This window comes from Mustelus asterias, unplaced genomic scaffold (genome assembly GCF_964213995.1).
Source record: "Mustelus asterias unplaced genomic scaffold, sMusAst1.hap1.1 HAP1_SCAFFOLD_361, whole genome shotgun sequence".
Lineage (NCBI taxonomy): Eukaryota > Metazoa > Chordata > Chondrichthyes > Carcharhiniformes > Triakidae > Mustelus > Mustelus asterias.
Window position 1 is genome coordinate 160,501 of NW_027590320.1, and position 18,889 is coordinate 179,389.

Genomic DNA, 18,889 nt, shown 5'->3' on the forward strand with positions numbered 1-18,889 from the left:
CATATTATTCAGCTAGTAATTCAGCTAGTAATCTCACTGGAGCGACGAAGGTTGAGGGGAGACCTGATAGAAGTCTACAAGATTATGAGAGGCATGGACAGAGTGGATAGTCAGAAGCTTTTTCTCAGGGTGGAAGAGTCAATTACTAGGGGGCACAGGTTTAAGGTGCGAGGGGCAAGGCTTAAAGGAGATGTATGAGGCAGATTTTTTACAGAGAGTAGTGGGTGCCTGGAACTCGTTGCTGGGGGAGGTAGTGGAAGCGGATACGGTAGTGACTTTTAAGGGGTGTCTTGACAAGTACATGAATAGGATGGGAATAGAGAGATGTGGTCCCTGGAAGGGTAGGGGGTTTTAGTTAAGTCGGGCAGTATGGTCGGTGCAGGCTTGGAGGGCCGAAGGGCCTGTTCCTGTGCTGTAATTTTCTTTGTTCTTTGTTCTAATTCAAACACCCTACAAGCAATCCAGTTTAATGTGACAAACAAGAACAGGAATCGACTCTTAATTCAATCAATAATCTCTGTCTTTATTTAACACTTCAGGTATCAACACAAACTTAAACAGCTGCAATTCTTTTAACTCTTTTACTGAACTTTAACCCTTAACTGAATGTTAACTCTAATTATTTAACTGAAAATTGATACTACCGGGTTTTAGGAAAACTGGCCAGGTCTTGATTGTTATTGAAGCTGCACCCATCCAGGCAAGTGGGGAGTATTCCATCACACTCCTGACTTGTGCCTTGTAGATAGTGGACAGGCTTTGGGAAGTCAGGAGGTGAGTTACTCGCTGCAGGATTCCTAGCTTTTGACCTGTTCTGGTAGCTACAGTTTTAATATGGCAAGTCCAGTTCAGTTTCTGGTCAATGGTAACCCCCAGGATTTTTATGGTGGGGGATTCAGTGATGGTAATGCCTTTGAATGTCAAGGACTGATTATTAGATCCTGTCTTATTGGAGATGGTCATTGCCTGGCACTTGTGTGGCGTGAATGTTACTTGCCACTTGTCAGCCGAAGCTTGGATATTGTCCAGATGTTGCTGCATTTGAATATGAAGCAAATCAAATTAAATTTTTAAACACAAGCTGTAAGTGTTGACATTGATTTTAGAGCAAGATTATCAGATTCTAGCTCGTGTTAGAAATGATCTACACAGCAAAATGAACTGTTTAATCAATTACTGCCCTGATTTGAATTCAGTTCTGATTAGTCTTCATTTCTCAACAGGTGCACTGAACTCCCTTCGGAAACTCAGCACGTCCAGTTCAATCCTGTCAGACCCATCGCTGGTCCCTGAGGAAGCAGTTCTGGCTGTGAGAAATGCCCATCTCCCCTAGCACCCTGGAGTCAGTGACAGACTGTTGGCCCCGATTGTGAAGTTGCTGTGTTTGTGCTGATTCTGGGTGAAGGGGTCACAGTGTCCATTCACTCTCAGCCTCTGAGCTGATGTGTCTTTATACCATGGCTGCTGTAAATTAGTTTGATGTTCAGGAACAGGTGGAGATATTGGGGCTGGTTTTGATTTTCTAGAACAGGGTAAATGAGACCAAGTGGAGGCTGCAATTTCCAGTCAGGAGCAGTGACTCACATCTGAAAGGGGTCACTAGGAATTTCTTCAAAATATTCAAACAACATCACACTGTTCAGCTCTTACACCTTTGGTCAATCCCAGTTCACTGCTGCGGTGGGATTTGCTGTGATTTCTGACCATTCTTTTCATTGTATTCAATTCCACAACAGCTAATTGGCTTTTCAATGGGAATGGAAGAGAGATGCTTACAGACAAGATGATATTCTCTGTGGGACAGGGTACTCTGTCCCTTCTACCCTCATACAGAGGATACAGGTCTCCACCTATTCCATCAGCAGTGTGTACCACGTAGGCTCTAACTGGGAAAATAAGCTGTAATATAGAGGCTAAAGCACAGATATTGTGATGTTTCTCCAGACGTTCCCCAATTTAAACAAAGGACTTTATCATTGCTGCACAATGGAAGCTATGACAGGAACCAATCAGAACACAGCTATCGATGTCACTCAGGATGGATGGAGTTGGGGGGACCTGTTGTTGGAATAGCTTTTGCAGTAAAGTAAAAATTTTATTTATTAGTCACAAGTAAGGCTTACATTAACAGTGCAATTAAGTTACTGTGAAATTCCCCTAGTTGCCACACTCCGGCGCCTATTCAGGTCAATGCACCTAACCAGACTGTGGGAGGAAACTGGAGCACCCGAAGGAAACCCAAGCAGACATGGGGAGAACGTGAAAATTCCAGACAGTGACCCAAGGCCGGAATTGAACCCGGGTCCCTGTCACTGAGAGGCAGCAGTGCTAACCACTGTGCCGCCAGAGTCAATGGCAGCTTCTCACTGCTTCTCCCCATCGTGTTGCATTGGATATCTGGAACTGGTCCCCTTGAGCCCTCACCCTGCACCAGGAGGAGGCTGCTGTTGCTTCACCCACACACACATTCCTGACTTGTCCCCGACTTCCTCTTCCTTCGTTTTCCGATGCCCTATCTACACAAATGTTACTAGTGAATGAGGGACCACTGTAAAGGCTTTCTTAAGTTTTGTCAATTCATTGTCGCTATCCCTTTAAGTTTCACAATATCATAAGAAATAGGAACAGGAGGAGCTCATTTGGCCTCTTGAACCTGTTCTGCCATTCAATAGGATCATGGCTGACCTGATTGTGACCTTAACTCTATTTTCCTGTTTATCTCCCTATCCCTTGACTCTCTCTCAGGTGAACAATCTGTCTAACCTAGACTTGATGTGACGGACAGCCCCCACTGCTCTCTGCGGAAGAGAATTCCAAAAATTACCTCTCTCTGACAGAAGGAATTCCCCCTAATCTCCATCTTAAATGAGAGACCCCTTAGTTCTAAACTGAGCTGTCCTAGTCCCAGATTCCATCACGGGAAAAATCCACTCAATACCCACCCTGTCAAGCCTCCTCAGAATCTTATTTGGTTCAGTAAGAGGAGACAGAGAAGCTATGACTGTAACACTACCTTCTGCACCCATTCCTTTCATTCCCTATGTACGGTATGCTTTGTCAGTATAGTGTGCATGAAACAATACTTTTCACTGTATGCTAATACAAGTGACAATAATAAATCAAATCAATAATAAATCAAATCTCTTTAAACTGTCACCGCACTGTGTTCCTGCTTTTTAAACTTCTTTCCCAGTGCACTCTGAGGAAGGGGAAAAAGGGTTCAGTGTTCCATTGGAGCACATGTAGGGATGTGGGGGTAGGGCCTGGGTGGGATTGTGGTCGGTGCAGACTCGATGGGCCGAATGGCCTCTTTCTGTACTGTATTTCTATTCTTCTATTCTATGGAGCAATTCTTTTTCTTTGTAGCAGTAAGTTATATGGAGGGGATGGAAGTGAAGGCAGTGCAATGTACCTCCTGCAGAATGTTTGAGCTGAGGGACACCGTCAGTGTCCCTGCTGATTACACCTGTGGAAGGTGCACCCATCTGCAGCTCCTCCAAGACCGCGTTAGGGAGCTGGAGCTGGAGTTGGATGAGCTTAGGGTCATCAGGGAGGCAGAGAGGGCCATAGACACAAGCGTCAGGGATATAGTTGCTCCAGGGAATGAAAATAGATGAGTGACAGTGAGAGGGGCTGGGAGGAAGCAGTCGGTGCGGGGATCCCCTGTGGTCGTTCCCCTTAGCAACAAGTATTCCACTTTGGATACAGGTGAGGGGGGGCGACCTACCAGTGGTAAGCCGCAGTGACCAGATCGCCAGCGCTGAGTCCGTCCCTGTGGCTTAGAAGGGAAAGGGGGAGAGCGGTAGAGCTATAGTTATTGGGGACTCGTTTGTTAGAGGGATAGATAGGAGGTTCGGTGGCAACAAGAGTGACTCACGGATGGTATGTTGCCTCCCAGATGCCAGGGTCCGTGACATCTCCGACCGTGTCTTCAGGATTCTAAAGGGGGAGGGGGAACAGTCACAAGTCGTGGTGCACGTTGGCACCAAAGACATAGGTAAGAGAGGGGACGGGGATTTAAAACAGGAATTCAGGGAGCTAGGGTGGAAGCTGAGAGCCAGGACAAAACAGGTTGTCATCTCTGGTATGTTGCCGTGCCACGGGATAGCGAGTTGAGGAACCGGGAGAGAGTGCAGTTAAACACATGGATGCAGGGATGGTGTAGGAGGGAGAGTTTCAGCTATGTGGATAATTGGAACACTTTCTGGGGAAGGTGGGACCTGTACCAACAGGACGGGGTGCACCTGAACCAGAGGGGCACCAATATCCTGGGAGGGAAATTTGCTACAGCTCTTCGGGGGGGTTTAAACTAATTTGCCAGGGGGATGGGAAAAGGAGTTGTAGTCCGGAGGTCAGTGAGTGTAGTGAGGTACTGGGAAGGGTATCATGGTCAAAGGTGGGTACCAGCAGACAAGAAGGTGGGTTGAAGTGTGTCTACTTCAATGCAAGGAGCATCCGAAAAACGGTAGGTGAACTTGGGGCGTGGATTGGCACTTGGGACTACGATGTTGTGGCCATTACGGAGACATGGTTAGAACAAGGACAGGGATGGTTGTTGGAAGTTCCGGGGTATAGATGTTTCAGTAAGTGTAGGGTAGCTGGTAAAAGAGGTGGAGGAGTGGCAATGTTAATCAAGGAGAGTGTAACGGCTGCAGAAAGGCATTTCGAAGGGGATCTGCCTACAGAGGTAATATGGGCTGAGGTTAGGAATAGGAAAGGAGCGGTCACATTGTTAGGAGTTTACTATAGGCCCCCAAATAGTAATAGAGATGTGGAGCAAGAAATTGCTAAGCAGATTATGGATAGGTGTGGAGGTCACAGGGTAGTTGTCATGGGGGACTTTAACTTTCCAAATATTGATTGGAGCCTTTATAGGTCGAATAGTTCGGATGGGGCAGTTTTTGTGCAGTGTGTGCAGGAGGGGTTCCTGACACAATATGTGGATAAGCCGACAAGAGGTGGGGCCACATTGGATTTGGTAATGGGAAATGCACTGGGCCAAGTGTTGGATTTGGTTGTGGGAGAGCACTTTGGAGATAGTGACCACAATTCGGTGTCTTTTGTTATTGCAATGGAGAGGGAGAGGGCCATGCGGCAGGGCATAGTTTACAATTGGGGGAGAGGTAATTATGATGCAATCAGGCGGGAATTAGGAAGCATAGGATGGGAACAAAAATTGTCAGGGAAAGGCACTAATGAAAAGTGGAACTTTTTCAAGGAACAAATACTGTGTGTCCTTGATAGGTATGTCCCTGCCAGGCAGAGAGGAAATGGCCGAGTGAGGGAACCATGGTTCACAAAAGAGGTGGAATGTCTTGTCAAGAGGAAGAAGGAAGCATATGTAAGGTTGAGAAAATAAGGTTCAGTTGGCACGATGGAGGGTTACAAGTTAGCAAGAAATGAGCTGCAAAAGGGGCTTAGGAGAGCTAGGAGGGGGCATGAGAAGTCCTTGGCGGGTCGGATCAAGGAAAACCCCAAGGCTTTTTACTCTTATGTGAGGAATAAAAGAATGACCAGGGTGAGGTTGGGGCCGGTCAAGGACGGCAGTGGGAATTTGTGCATGGAGTCAGAAGAGATAGGAGAGGTGATGAATGAATACTTTTCTTCAGTGTTCACCAAGGAGAGGGGCCATGTTTTTGAGGAAGAGAGGGTGTCAGGCTGATAGGCTGGAGGAAGTAGATGTTCGGAGGGAAGATGTACTAGCAATTTTGAAGAAACTGAAAGTTGATAAGTCCCCTGGGCCTGATGAAAAATATATCCTAGGAGTCTTTGGGAGGCAAGGGATGAGATAGCAGAGCCTTTGGCATTAATCTTTGCGTCCTCACTGTCCACAGGGGTGGTGCCAGAGGACTCAGGGATAGGATTTACGACCATTTAGAAAGATGCAGCTTAATCCGGGATAGTCAGCACGGATTTGTGAAGGGCAAGTCTTGCCTCACAAATTTGATAGAATTTTTTGAAGAGGTAACTAAGTATGTAGATGAAGGTAGTGCAGTTGATGTCATATACATGGATTTTAGTAAGGCGCTTGATAAAGTCCCCCATGGTCGGCTTATGAAGAAAGTAAGGATGTGTGGGATAAAGGGAACTTTGGCCGATTGGATAGGTAACTGGCTATCTAACAGAAGACAGAGGGTGGTGGTGGATGGAAAATTTTCGGACTGGAAACCGGTTACCAGCGGAGTGCCACAGGGATCAGTGCTTGGTCCTCTGCTATTTGTCATTTTTATAAATGACTTGGAGGAGGGGGCTGAAGGGTGGATCAGTAAATTTGCTGATGACACCAAGATTGGTGGAGTAGTAGATGAGGTGGAGGGTTGTTGTAGGTTGCAAAGAGATATAGATAGGATGCAGAGCTGGGCTGAAAAATGGCAAATGGAATTTAACCCTGACAAATGCGAGGTGATTCATTTTGGTAGGACAAATTTAAATGTGGATTACAGGGTCAACGGTAGGGTTCTGAAGACTGTGGAGGAACAGAGAGATCTTGGGGTTCATGTCCATAAATCTCTGAAGGTTGCCACTCAAGTGGATAGAGCCGTGAAGAAGGCCTATAGTGTTTTGGCGTTCATTAACAGGGGGTTTGAGTTTAAGAGCCGTGGGGTTATGCTGCAACTGTACAGGACCTTGGTGAGACCACATTTGGACTATTGTGTGCAGTTCTGGTCACCTCATTATAAGAAGGATGTGGAGACACTGGAAAGAGTGCAGAGTAGATTTACCAGGACGCTGCCTGGTTTGGAGGGTAGGTCTTATGAGGAAAGGTTGAGGGAGCTTGGGCTTTTCTCTTTGGAGCGGAGGAGGTTGAGAGGAGACTTGATAGAGGTTTATAAGATGATGAGGGGGATAGATAGAGTGAACGTTCAAAGACTATTTCCTCGGGTGAATGGAGTGGTAACTAGGGGGCATAACTATAGGGTTCATGGTGGGAGATATAGGAAGGATGTCCGAGGTAGGTTTTTTACTCAGAGTGGTTGGGGTGTGGAATAGACTGCCTGCAGGGATAGTGGAGTCAGAAACTGTAGGAACATTTAAGAAGCTATTGGATAGGCACATGGAATACTTTGGGATGATAGGGAGGAAATAGCTTGATCTGGGTTTCAGACAAAGCTCGGCACAACATCGTGGGCCGAAGGGCCTGTTCTGTGCTGTACTGTTCTATGTTCTAAATCTCAAAGGTTATTGAGGAAAAAAGCTCATGGTGTAGGGGGCAACATATGGCCATGGATAGAAGATTGATGAAATAACAGGAAGCAGAGATTTGGCATAAATGGGCATTTTTCAGGTTGGCAGGATGTAACGGAGTGGATCAGTGCCAGGAGCTCAACCATTTACAATTTATATCAATGACTTAGGTGAAGGGATTGATGGGATGGTTACCAAATTTGCTGATGATACAAAAGTGGGTAGGAAAGTAATTTGTGAAGAGGACGAAAGGGATACAGATAGGATAAGTGGGTGGAGAAGAAGCAGCTAATAAACAATAATGTGGGCAAACGTGGAATTGTCCATTTTGGCAGGAAGAGGAAAAAAATTATATTATCTAAATGGCGAGAGAGCAGAACTCTGAGATGCAGAGGGATCTAGGTGTCCTAGTGTATGAATCACATACAGGTACAGCAAGTAATTAGGATAGGTAATGGAATGTTATTTATTGTGATGGGAATTGAGTGTAAAATGAGGATTTTATGCTTCAGTTGTACAGAGCACTGGTGAAAGCTTCTGGACTATTGTGTACAATATTGTTCACCTTATTTAGGAAGGATGCAAATGAGTTGGAAGCAATTCAGTAAAGGTTTACCAGACTAATACCTGGAATGGGTGGGTCAATAAGGAAATGTTGGACAAGCTAGGCTTGTATTTGTAGAATCACAGAATCCTACAATGCAGGAGGCCATTCAGCCCATCGAGTCTGCACCGACCACAATCCCACCTAGGCCCTATCCCCATAACCTCATGCATTTACCCTAGCTAGTCCCCCTGACACTAAAGGAGTCACTGGAGTTCAGAAGAGTAACAGGTGACTTGATTGGTATTGACAGGGTGGGTGTGGAGTGGATGTTTCCTCCTGTGGGAGAAGCTAGCATTTGGGGTCACTGTTTAAAAATAAGGGGTTACCCAGTTAAAATGGAGATGAGGTGAATTTTTTTTCTCTGAGGGTTGAGTGTCTCTGGAACTCTTCCTGAAAATGCACTGGAAGCCGATTCTTTGAATATGTTTAAGGCAGAGGTGGATAGATTCTTGGTAAGTGAGGGGGTGATGGGCTATTTGGGTTGGCTGGATTTGAGGTTACCTGAGCTCAGCCATCGTTTTATTGAATAGCAGAGCAGGCTCGAGGGGCTGAATGGCCTACTCCGGTCCTAGTTCATATGTTCATGAATAAACCACTGATGCTCTTGTTAATATGACAGGGTTGTCCAAGTGGGAATGATGTCTCACTGTTCCCAGCACCCGTATGTTGATATCAGAGACCTCTTGCTGTAATCCACACGTGGAAAATCTCCAGAGAGTCAAAGAATAAAGAAAACAGGCAGGGCTTGTAACTCAATTTCATTGATTAGTTAGTTGAATACAGGAGAATACTAATAATCCCAATCAACAGATGAAGCAGCACCCAGGGATATTGTACAGATTCAAGCTGCTGCCGACTGATTAGAGTGCTTTGGATAATGAAGAGTTTCAATCCTAACACTAACTCAATTGTGCTTTAATTCCTCATCTCAGATTTCCCGCAAAGGGAGCTTTGGCAAAGGTTATGACTCATCCCCAAAACATTATCCAACGCTGCTTCTATGATCATTATCCGGCAAGGCAGATGTTATGAAGCGAGGTCACATGAGAAAACAGCAAACTCTGGAAACAGCTTTCACAAGCATGGTCCCTCGCTGAATATCTGTGAAGGCAAACAGCAAAAACAAAATTGGATATGGCCATCGGCTGAAATAGCTTGGATGAAATGAACATTGAGAACGGTATTGCTCACCTGTATTTACCATGTGAGCATGTGTTTAATGTGTGGCGTGGGATTGGACAGGAGTCCCGTGTAGACCAGGGAGCGGGGATCACTGTGTGGGAAGGGGGATCACAGCATAGGGGTGGATGGAGGGAGCGGATTGCAGCGTGTGGGGAGGGGGAGGAAGAGGGGGATCACAGCGTGTGGGGAGGGATCTCATTGAAAGTTATAAAATTCTAACAGGGTTAGACAGGGTAGATTCAGAAAGAATGTTCGCAATGGTGGGGGAGTCCAAAACTAGGGGTCATAGTTTGAGGATAAAACCTTTTAAAACAGATGAAGGGAAATTTCTTCATCCTGACGGTGTGGAATTCACTACCACAGATAGTAGTTGAGGTTAAAATGTCTAATTTCAAGAAGAAATTAGATATAGCTCTTGGGGCTAAAGGGATCAGGGATATTGGAGGAAGTGGGGAATTGAAATTGATTATCAGCCATGAACAAGATGAATGGCGGAGCCGAATGGCCTACTCCTGTTTCTAGTTTCTATGTGTTGGGTGGGGGAAATTACTCACCTAGGATCGGCTGCGAACTCTCTTCCTTTTGAGCTGGCTCTTGTAGAGTTTCTCGGTGATCTTCCTCTCGTGCCCAGCAGTGCAGCGGCGGTTTGTATTACAAACCCTCTCCTTTTTGCTCCTTCCCTTCCCTCCATTGTGAGCTGTGTAATCAGCCAGATTGTAATACTCGTACTCATCATAATGAGCCTCTTCAAATGTCTCCAGGCTATTGCAGGACATTGTGCCTGGGGTATTGATGTAGAGGGGGGGGGGGGTTGGAGCAAAGCTGGGATGTTGTGTGCTGTATTGGACTGTGCTGGGCTGTGCTTGCTTGCTCTGTGTGCCTTCATAGCTTCACTGTGATGTCAGGGCAGCCTTGGACAGGTTTGTTTTCAAAGTGGCTTTTAAGAGGTCTGGTGTTTAAATTGTCAGAACAACAGATTGTTGTCTCGGAGTTGCAGTCTGTAGTTAACTATTAAATCACTGGGTTATAGATTGAGGTCCAGGCTGGGAATTAAGTCAGTGGATAAACAAAACCCATTGCTGACTTTGTGGACACTGTCCACTCTTTCATTAGTGAGTGTCCAGTCCCTCTAACCCCTTCAGCACAGGTTATCTGTCTCTCCTACTCAATACTCTCCCCAACTCGCTTCATATTCCCTCGATCCCTTTAGCCCCAAGAGCTATATCCAAATTCTTCCTGAAATCAGACAATGTTTCATTATATTATGGGTTGATCTTTATTTGAATGATGGTTTGTATCGATGTTATGAATGAGAAACTTGGTTTATCAGCACAATGTGGAAACTATCTGGAAGATTTTTCAATAAACCAAACATCTCTTTTGCTTTAAACCTATTAAAACTAGCAACGGGTTTAGCTAGTTAATGCTGAGGGCTTAGCTGGTTTGACTAGTTAACACTGAGGGTCTGCTCAGTGTTTTTGATGGATAGAGCAGAAGAATCTGCGCTGTTTGTAAAGCTGTCAGTGATAAATGAGTGAGTGAGCTGTAAATGAATGAGGGCTGAGATAGGCTTGAGCTGGTCAGTCAGACTAACAACAAGTAAGAAAAAGGAACATTTATTCAGTGACTTTCACATCCTCAGGATGAACAAAAGTTCTTTACAGATGATGAACAGAACTTTTTTTTCCCGTTTAAATATAAGACCTTCAGTCCTGCCACAAACTCTGTTCCCTAAGCTACCAACTCCATCCCTCTCCCTGGCAACCAGCTTGAGAGCTGTATTTATCCCCAAGCACATCCGAGTGACAGCATTCAGGTGGGCTGACAGTACTGCCTTTCCCACACAGCTTTACATACCAGCCTCTGCCCCCTCTTTCCCCTCTACAGTTCCAAAGACTTGTCCAGGGATTGTCAGAAATTTAAATCAAATTTACCACATACATTATCAGATTTTCATATATGTTAGCACGAGAATCATGCTATTTTTCCCATGGCTCTCTGATAGTGGCCACTCTGATAGTGGAAGCAGAAACCAGAAATAAAAGCTTATGGGATTTGCACCATGATACAGCAGAGCTCCCCACAGACAATATTCAATGTTGCTGTTGTTTTGGAAGGTACCTGACGTTCATCGTATCAAAGCTGCTGTAATCTACAGGAAGGAAAGTCAGTGTGCAGACACCACTCTATTCCTCTTCTACAATTCACTTCCAAGCTTTGTATCCACACGATTGTCTCGGAGTCTGACAGTGTAATATCCACTGACAACTGTCGAGAGCTTCTCTCGATGTCTCCCTCTCAAACCAGGTGCCCAGGGAAAGTCTTTGCAGAAATATGTCAGTGAAATTGTGATTCAATCTCTTGTGTCTAATCAGTGATAGAGTGATCACGGTGGCACCATTACTGTGGATGGAATGGTATTCTGGAGTTGATCAGGTTCAATATGGTCCATGCAATGGGTTCCAGAGACTAAATGATCTTTTCTTACTCATTTCTTTTCACACGTGAATCTGGAATTTTACAGAATTTCCACTTCTACTCACAAATCCGGGAGTTCCTTCTCCACACTCAAATCCGGAATTTGGCAAAGCCTGAATTTCCTCCTTCACACGCGAGTTTAGGATTCCAGTCTCGCTACAGAAGATTGAATGCCAGCGAATGTTTATGTTGCTTACTCCTGTATTATTGTTCACTGTTCCCCAACAGCACCAGCATTGTGACATCACACAACATGGGGTAGCCGAGATACAATAACACACCGGGGGGGTGGGAGAGTTCATGGGATTATTGATAACACATTGGAAAATGTTGCAAACATTTTTATAAAAGGCAGAATGGGAAAATGAGCAAATGTTCTGACAGGTGATAGGAGATTGGTGAATGTTAAAACAATGTCAAACAGAGATAAATGAGAAAAGACCTTGAGCATATTCCTTTCCCAAAATAAAATGACACCATTTGCTCAGTATGATTGGCTAGGAGACTATCCCAGATTGAGATCAAGTGAAATAACATTTCTGGAACTGTGAAAACCTTTACGTTAAAGATCACACGTTAGTCACAGACAATGAGAAAATGGGAGAGCTGTAAAGAGTTAAGATAGAGAGTGAGAGATAAGGAAATAGAATCCCTACAGTGCAGAAGGAGGCCATTCGGCCCATCGAGTCTGCACCGACAACAATCCCACCCAGGCCCTATCCCCCATACACCCATGTATTTATAAGTCAGTGAGTGGAAGGAAAGTAGAACACATTTAAAAGAAAAGCTTGTTTCAAAGATCAGTTAACAATAAAAACCTGCTCCATTCAGTGGCCACTTGATCAATATGGAGGTTTCACTGGAATAGTCAGTCGAGCCACACTGTGATACAAAAAGATAAATTTTCTGCACGTACATTCTATGGTTGCTGAAGGACAACCTGGAACTGTTAGCAGCTGTTATCCACAATCGGAGCAGATTCTAATCGTTCAGCCTACTTCTCAAGTGTCAGCTCAGATGAATGATCTTGTAAGAGCCACCATGTGGTCCACGCCACAAGCCACGTCCATAACATCGCCTGCTACTGCCACCTAAACAAACAGCAACATACAGTCAGTCACCTCCTGTCTGGACACAACACCTGAGGAAAAATAAACTGGCCTTTGAGGGAGTCCAGCAGATTTACTAGAATAATACCAGGACTAGGAACATAGGAACAGGAGGAGGCCATTCAGCCCGTCAAGCCCTGCTCTGCCATTTAGTATGATCATGGTTGACCGGACACTTCATTGCCTTAATCCTTTACATTATTGTTATTTAGAAATCTATCAATCTCTGCTTTAAACAAACTCAGTGACTGAGCTTCCTCAGCCCCGCAGTAGAGAATTCCAAAGATTCTACACCTTCTGATTTCTCCTCATAGAATCCCTACAGTGCAGAAAGAGGCCACCTGGTCCATCGAGGCTTCACCGACCACAATCCCACCCAGACCCTACCCCCATATCCCTACATATTTACCCACTAATCCCTCTAACCTACGCATCTCAGGACACTAAGGGGCAATTTTAGCACGGCCAATCAACCTAACCCGCACATCTTTGGACTGAATGTTAATCATTTTTAGCTTCTCTGCTATTTCTCAATTCCCCATTCTGAATTCTCCTGACTGCCTGTAATGGACCCACATTTGTCAGAGCCAAATGCTTCCGTTTTGCATACCTATCAGGAACAAAGAAGAGCACAGCACAGGAATAGGCCCATTGGCCGTCCAAGCCTGTGCCGATCATGATGCCCTTAAAAAAGCTTTAAAAAAATCTTCTGCCCTTACTCGGTCCATATCCCTCTATTCCCTCCCTATTCATGTACCCATTCAGATGCCTCTTAAATGTTGCATGATGGCACAGCGGTTAGCACTGCTGCCTCACAGCCCCAGGGACCCGAGTTTGATTCCTGGCTTGGGTCACTGTGTGGAGTCTGCATATTCTCCCCCGTGTCTGCATGGGTCTCCTCCAGGTGCTCCGGTTTCTTCACACAGTCCGTAAGACGTGGTGAAGTGCAGTGGCCGTGCTAAATTCTCCCTCAGTGTACCCGAACAGGAGCGGGAGTGTGGCAACTAGGGGATTTACATCGTAACTTCATTGCAATGTTAATGTAAGCCTACTTGTGACACTAATAAATAAACTTTAAACTTTAATGTACCTGCTTTCACTACCTCCTCTGGCAGCACATTCCAAGCACCCACCACTCTGTGAAAAATTTCCCCCACACATCTCCCTTAAACTTTCCTCCTCTCACCGTGAACCTGTACCCCCTTCTAATTGGCACTTCCACCCTGGGAAAAAGCCTCTGACTATCCACCCTGTTTATGCCTCTCATAATTTTTCAGACGTCTATCAGGTCTCTCCTCAGCCTCTGTCTTTCCAGTGAAAACAATCCTCGTTTATTCAACTCTCCTCATAGCCAACACCCTCAAGACCAGGCAACATCCTGGTGAACCTTCTTTGCTCTCTCTCCAAAGCTTCCACGGCCTTCTGATAGTGTGGTGACCAGAACTGCACGCAATACTCCAACTGCAGCCTAGCCAAGGTTTTATATAGCTGCAACATGATTTCCCAACTCTTGTACTCAGTGCCCCGGCCAATGAAGGCAAGGATGCCATATGCCTTCTTAATCACCTTGGCCACCTGTGTTGCCACTTTTAGGGAACTGTGGACCTCCACGCTCAGATCTCTCTGTATGTTAATGTTCCTATGGGTTCTGCCATTTACAGTATAATTCACACCTAAATTTGATCCTCCAAAATGCATCACCTCGCATTTGTCCGGATTAAACTCCATCTGCCATTTCTGTGCCCAAGTCTTCAATCTATCTATATCCTGTTGTTTCATCTGACAATCCCCAACTCTGCCAATCTTTGTATCATCCGCAAATTTACTAATCAGACACCCAGATCATTTATATATACTACAAAGAACAAGAGGTCCCAGCACTGATCCCTGCGGAACACCACTAGCTACAGATCTCCATTCTGAAAAACACTACTCTCTGTCTTCTATAACCAAACCAGTTCTGTGTCCATCCAGCCAGCCCACCGCGAATTGCATGTGATTTTAGTTTTTGTACCAGTCTGTTATGTGGGACCTTGTCAAGTGCCTTACTAAAGTCCATCTGTTTCTTTACTGCATTCTAGAAACGTCGCAATCCTCAGCTTCACTGCTATTTCTGGCAGCTTTGTAAGCCTTTTCTTTTGATCTTATACAACCCGTAACTTCCTTTGCCAAGTTGACTTGCCTCTTTTGGGTTTTTGCACTCTGAAGGAATGTATAGGTGCTGTATGATATGCAATAGTTCTTTGAAGAGCACAGTCATACCTTTGAATGTACTTTCCCAATCCACCGCAACCAATTTGTCCCTCATGACTGCACAACTTTCTTTATTCAACTTTAACACCCTGGCTTCAGATTGAACTTTCTCATTCTCAAACATTCTATCATATTCTATCGCTCCAAGACCCTCAGCAACAAACTCCATTGTAATCCACATCATAAATAACAAAACATGATGACAAATGATAGAGGGCTTCAACACAGATCAGATACACAATCAGATAAACTAGAGGAATGCTCGATTGCGGTCTGAGGTAACTTTAGATCACAAAATCAATATGAAATAAACACGGGACTCAAGTAGCCGTATCTTTACGGGAGTTCTTTGCTTCCATAACAGGGTAGTAACCCAGACACAAAACTGAACAGAACCATATCCTGTCCACACACACAGGAGTCAGTGAATAACATCTGGTCGGCACGGTAGCACAGTGGTTAGCACTGCTGCTTCACAGCGCCAGGGACCTGGGTTCGATTCCCGGCTTGGGTCACTGTCTGTGTGGAGTTTGCACATTCTCCTCGTGTCTGCGTGGGTTTCCTCCGGGTGCTCCGGTTTCCTCCCACAGTCCAAAGATGTGCGGGTTAGGTTGATTGGCTGTGCTAAAATTGCCCCTTAGTGTCCTGAGATGCGTAGGTTAGAGGGATTAATGGGTAAATATGTAGGGGCCTGGGTGGGATTGTGGTTGGTACAGACTCGATGGGCCAAATGGCCTCTTTCAGTGCTGTAGGGTTTCTATTCTATTATATGGTCAGCCTCTGGCTGTCTTCAAAGAATAATTAAGTCAAAGTTTTGTTTGCCACACCCCACCCCGCCATTAAAATGTGTGCAAGGGAACTGACTGAAGAGCTGAAATTGGGATGAAAATTTAAGACAATACAGTGCTGAAGAACTACCCCCAGCTATTCCACTTCAATCCAGCTTTTCTGCTCATTTTGATTCCATGGAACTGTGATGCTGAATATGAACTGAGTGAAGGACCTACCCGCCAGGGAAAGTACTGATCCTCCAAGCTGCCAATGCCAAGACAACCGCGGAGATTCTTTCCCCAGACAAAGAGCTCGCCACGATCTGGAACATAAAGATATTATTGATTGGCGTGTGAAGCAAATAATAAAAAAACTCAAGTTTTTGTTCCCTTTATTATTTCAGGAGAAATGGGTGTCACTAGTTAAGCCAGCATTTATTGCCCATTCCTAATTGTCCCGTGAGGTGGTGGTGGAGAGGTGCTTCTTGAATCGCTGCAGTCCATATGGTGTAGGTACATCCACAGTGCTGATAGGGAGGGAATTCCAGGATTTTGACCCAGTGACAGTGAAAGAACGGCGATATATTTCCAAGTCAGGATGGTGAGTGGTTTGGAGGGGAGCTTCCAGGTGGTCGTATACTTGCCAATGCCCTGCACTGTTTTCTATCAGTATTGAACAGCAAAGTGCAGCCTCCAGCTGAAGCAGAGTCACAGAATGGGAAACATTTGGATCAAGGTCATTTGAAGGGCGGCACGGTAGCACAGTGGTTAGCACTGCTGCTTCACAGCTCCAGGGACCTGGGTTCGATTCCCGGCTTGGGTCACTGTCTGTGTGGAGTTTGCACATTCTCCCTGTGTCTGCGTGGGTTTCCTCCGGGTGCTCCGGTTTCCTCCCACAGTCCAAAGATGTGCGGGTTAGGTTGATTGGCCAAGCTAAAATTGCCCTTAGTGTCCTAGGATACGTAGGCTAGAGGGATTAGTGGGTAAATATGTAGGGATATGGGGGTAGGGCCTGGGTGGGATTGTGGTCAGTGCAGACTCGATGGGCCGAATGGCCTCTTTCTGTGCTGTAGGGATTCTAAGATTCTAGATCTGGTCAAATTTTATATCACAAAGTCTGAGCTCAGCGGGCGGGTGGGGCTAGAGTGCGGGGAAGATGGGGTTCACATCAGCACTTTCTGGTATCAATTGAGATATAGAGAGATGGAACTTGCACTGAATGTCTTTCATTTTTCTCAGCATGCTTCCAAGCCCTTTACAGCCAATACACGCTATCATTATTATTGATAAACAAGGAAGTCAAGTGTCACCGAGCAGCATCCCACTAACAGTGATCAGGTGTCTGGCTGGTGTTGCTGCAGCAAGAAATCTCACTCCAAACACACAACTTTCAACAGTGCAGCATTCCCTTTGTACTGACTCAGTAATGCAAGCACTTCCTCAGTACTCACCAACTGTGTCGCACTCTTACAGTACTGAACTTCTAAAAGTTAATCTGCTGAGCACTGTCCCTCTGACAGGGTGGCACTCCCTCAGTACTGACCCTCTGACAGTGCAGCACTCCCTCAGTACTGACCCTCTGACAGTGCGGCGCTCCCTCAATGCTGCCCCTCTGACAGCGTGGCGCTCCCTCAATGCTGATCCTCTGACAGTGCGGCACTCCCTCAATGCTGATCCTCTGACAGTGCGGCACTCCCTCAATGCTGCCCCTCTGACAGTGCGGCACTCCCTCAATGCTGACCCTCTGACAGTGCGGCACTCCCTCAATGCTGCCCCTCTGACAGCGTGGCGCTCCCTCAATGCTGACCCTGACAGTGCTGTGGAGGGAATTTTCCCACGCATATATATTGGCACTGGTTTTGCATTCTCAGTGAAGCTGCTGCCACACTGTTGGCCCATTCAGTAAGCACATTAGTGTAATGTAGCAGGTTGGAATACATCCCAGAACAACCCCACTCAGCTTGTCAAAAACCAGGCTCCGACACCTGAAATGTGAGAAATGGTAATAAAAACACAAGAGAGGGAGAATGACACAGCCTGCGCAATAAACTGAGAGGTGTAAATTGAAATAGTGTTGTGAAAAAGTTGAGTGGTCCCAACATTAACACTCCTGTTCTTCTCGCTCAGTGCAAATACAATGAGGTTGAAGTGGCCTGGAGGGGAGAGGGCATAGTGAAAAGGTCAAAGTGATTACCTTTCCTCATTGTTACAGTAAATTCAAACCTCACTCGTACAGTTTGGCAATTTTAACACAAATTGAAATAAGGAGGGAGTATCGCAAAGCTTTCGGATAATCATTAAAACCTAAACAGGGAACCTGTCTCGGGGGCAGGGAATTCATATGGTGTTCGTGGAAGTGGAAATGACTAGGGTTGGGAAGCATTTTCCGATCAGGGCCATTGTGATCTCCTGGACTCGTTTCGATCGCCTCAGGGGGTCGGAGAGGAATTTCCCAGATTTTTTTTTTCCCCATATTGGCCCTGGGGTTTTTCACTCTGGGTTTTCGCCTCTCCCTGGAGATCACATGGTCTGGAATGGGGGGGTGGGGGTGAGTTAATAGGTTGTAATGAACAAAGCATCGTAGCTGTGAGGGACAGCTCGGTGGATAGGATATTGGTATGTAGATAGGCTGGAAAATTGGGCGGGGATCCTGGATTCAATCCTGGACCGGGGAGCGGCGCGGGCTTGGAGGGCCGAAGGGCCTGTTCCTGTGTTGTATTGTTCTTTGTTCTTTGTTGGAGTATTAACGAGAGAGACGGAAATCTATGCCTGGTTCTAACTCCATGGACTTTGCGATAGAAATTGCAAGCCTCACAGTTATCAAAGTGCCATAATTCAGAGAGCTGGGAATCCTCGGAATTCTCTATCTGACAGAGCTGTGGAAACTCCATCATTGATAATCTTCAAGGCAGGGGTTGGTGGATTATTGATCTGAGGGAATTGAAGGATATGTGAAAGTGGAGTTGAGGCTGAAAGGCAACCTTGATGCTATTATTGAATGGTGGAGCAGACTGAGGGGGCCACAGGATCTACTCCTGTTCATAAGTAAATTAGACAACAAATTCCAAGCGTACTTGGATTTCCAAAAGGTATTTGATAAGATGTCCATCAGAAGGTTACATCACAAAATAAGAGTTCATGGTGCAGGGGACAACATTAGCTTGGATAAAGGAATGGTTAGCTAACAGGAAGTAGAAAATGAGGAACAATGGGTATTTTTAATTTAGTGAGCTGTAACTAGTGGAGTACCACATGGATCAGTGCTGGGGCCTCAACTATTACAGTCCACATTCAAGCCATGAAGG

General features: G+C 45.6%; 3 protein-coding genes across 5 annotated transcripts in view; 1 reads left to right on the forward strand and 2 right to left on the reverse strand.

The window, feature by feature from the left end:
- Nucleotides 1-1,333, forward strand: part of LOC144486478 (carbohydrate-responsive element-binding protein-like) — a gene marked incomplete at its 5' end in the record, with an annotated part of 161,082 nt that extends 159,749 nt beyond the window's left edge. The window contains one exon of the mRNA XM_078204521.1: nucleotides 1,224-1,333. Within this exon, the coding sequence (XP_078060647.1) occupies nucleotides 1,224-1,333 (110 nt within the window). The remainder of the gene's footprint in view (nucleotides 1-1,223) is intronic.
- A 6,900-nt stretch (nucleotides 1,334-8,233) lies between these two features.
- The window catches only part of rcc1l (RCC1 like), a 68,967-nt gene continuing 58,311 nt past the window's right edge, over nucleotides 8,234-18,889 (reverse strand). For 2 of the 3 annotated variants that reach the window (XM_078204528.1, XM_078204527.1), the window contains 2 exons: nucleotides 15,822-15,907; nucleotides 11,779-12,543 (listed from right to left, as the gene is read on the reverse strand). In XM_078204528.1, coding sequence (XP_078060654.1) covers nucleotides 12,466-12,543; nucleotides 15,822-15,907 — 164 coding nt within the window. In that variant the 3' untranslated portion in view covers nucleotides 11,779-12,465. Of the gene's footprint in view, nucleotides 8,894-11,778; nucleotides 12,544-15,821; nucleotides 15,908-18,889 lie in introns of those variants that run through there. The other variant, XR_013496269.1, reaches the window with a different exon arrangement.
- nupr1b (nuclear protein 1b) lies at nucleotides 8,908-10,445 on the reverse strand. The gene has a single exon (XM_078204529.1). It carries the CDS (start codon nucleotides 9,748-9,750, stop codon nucleotides 9,529-9,531), a length of 222 nt encoding a protein of 73 aa, XP_078060655.1. The 5' UTR covers nucleotides 9,751-10,445; the 3' UTR covers nucleotides 8,908-9,528.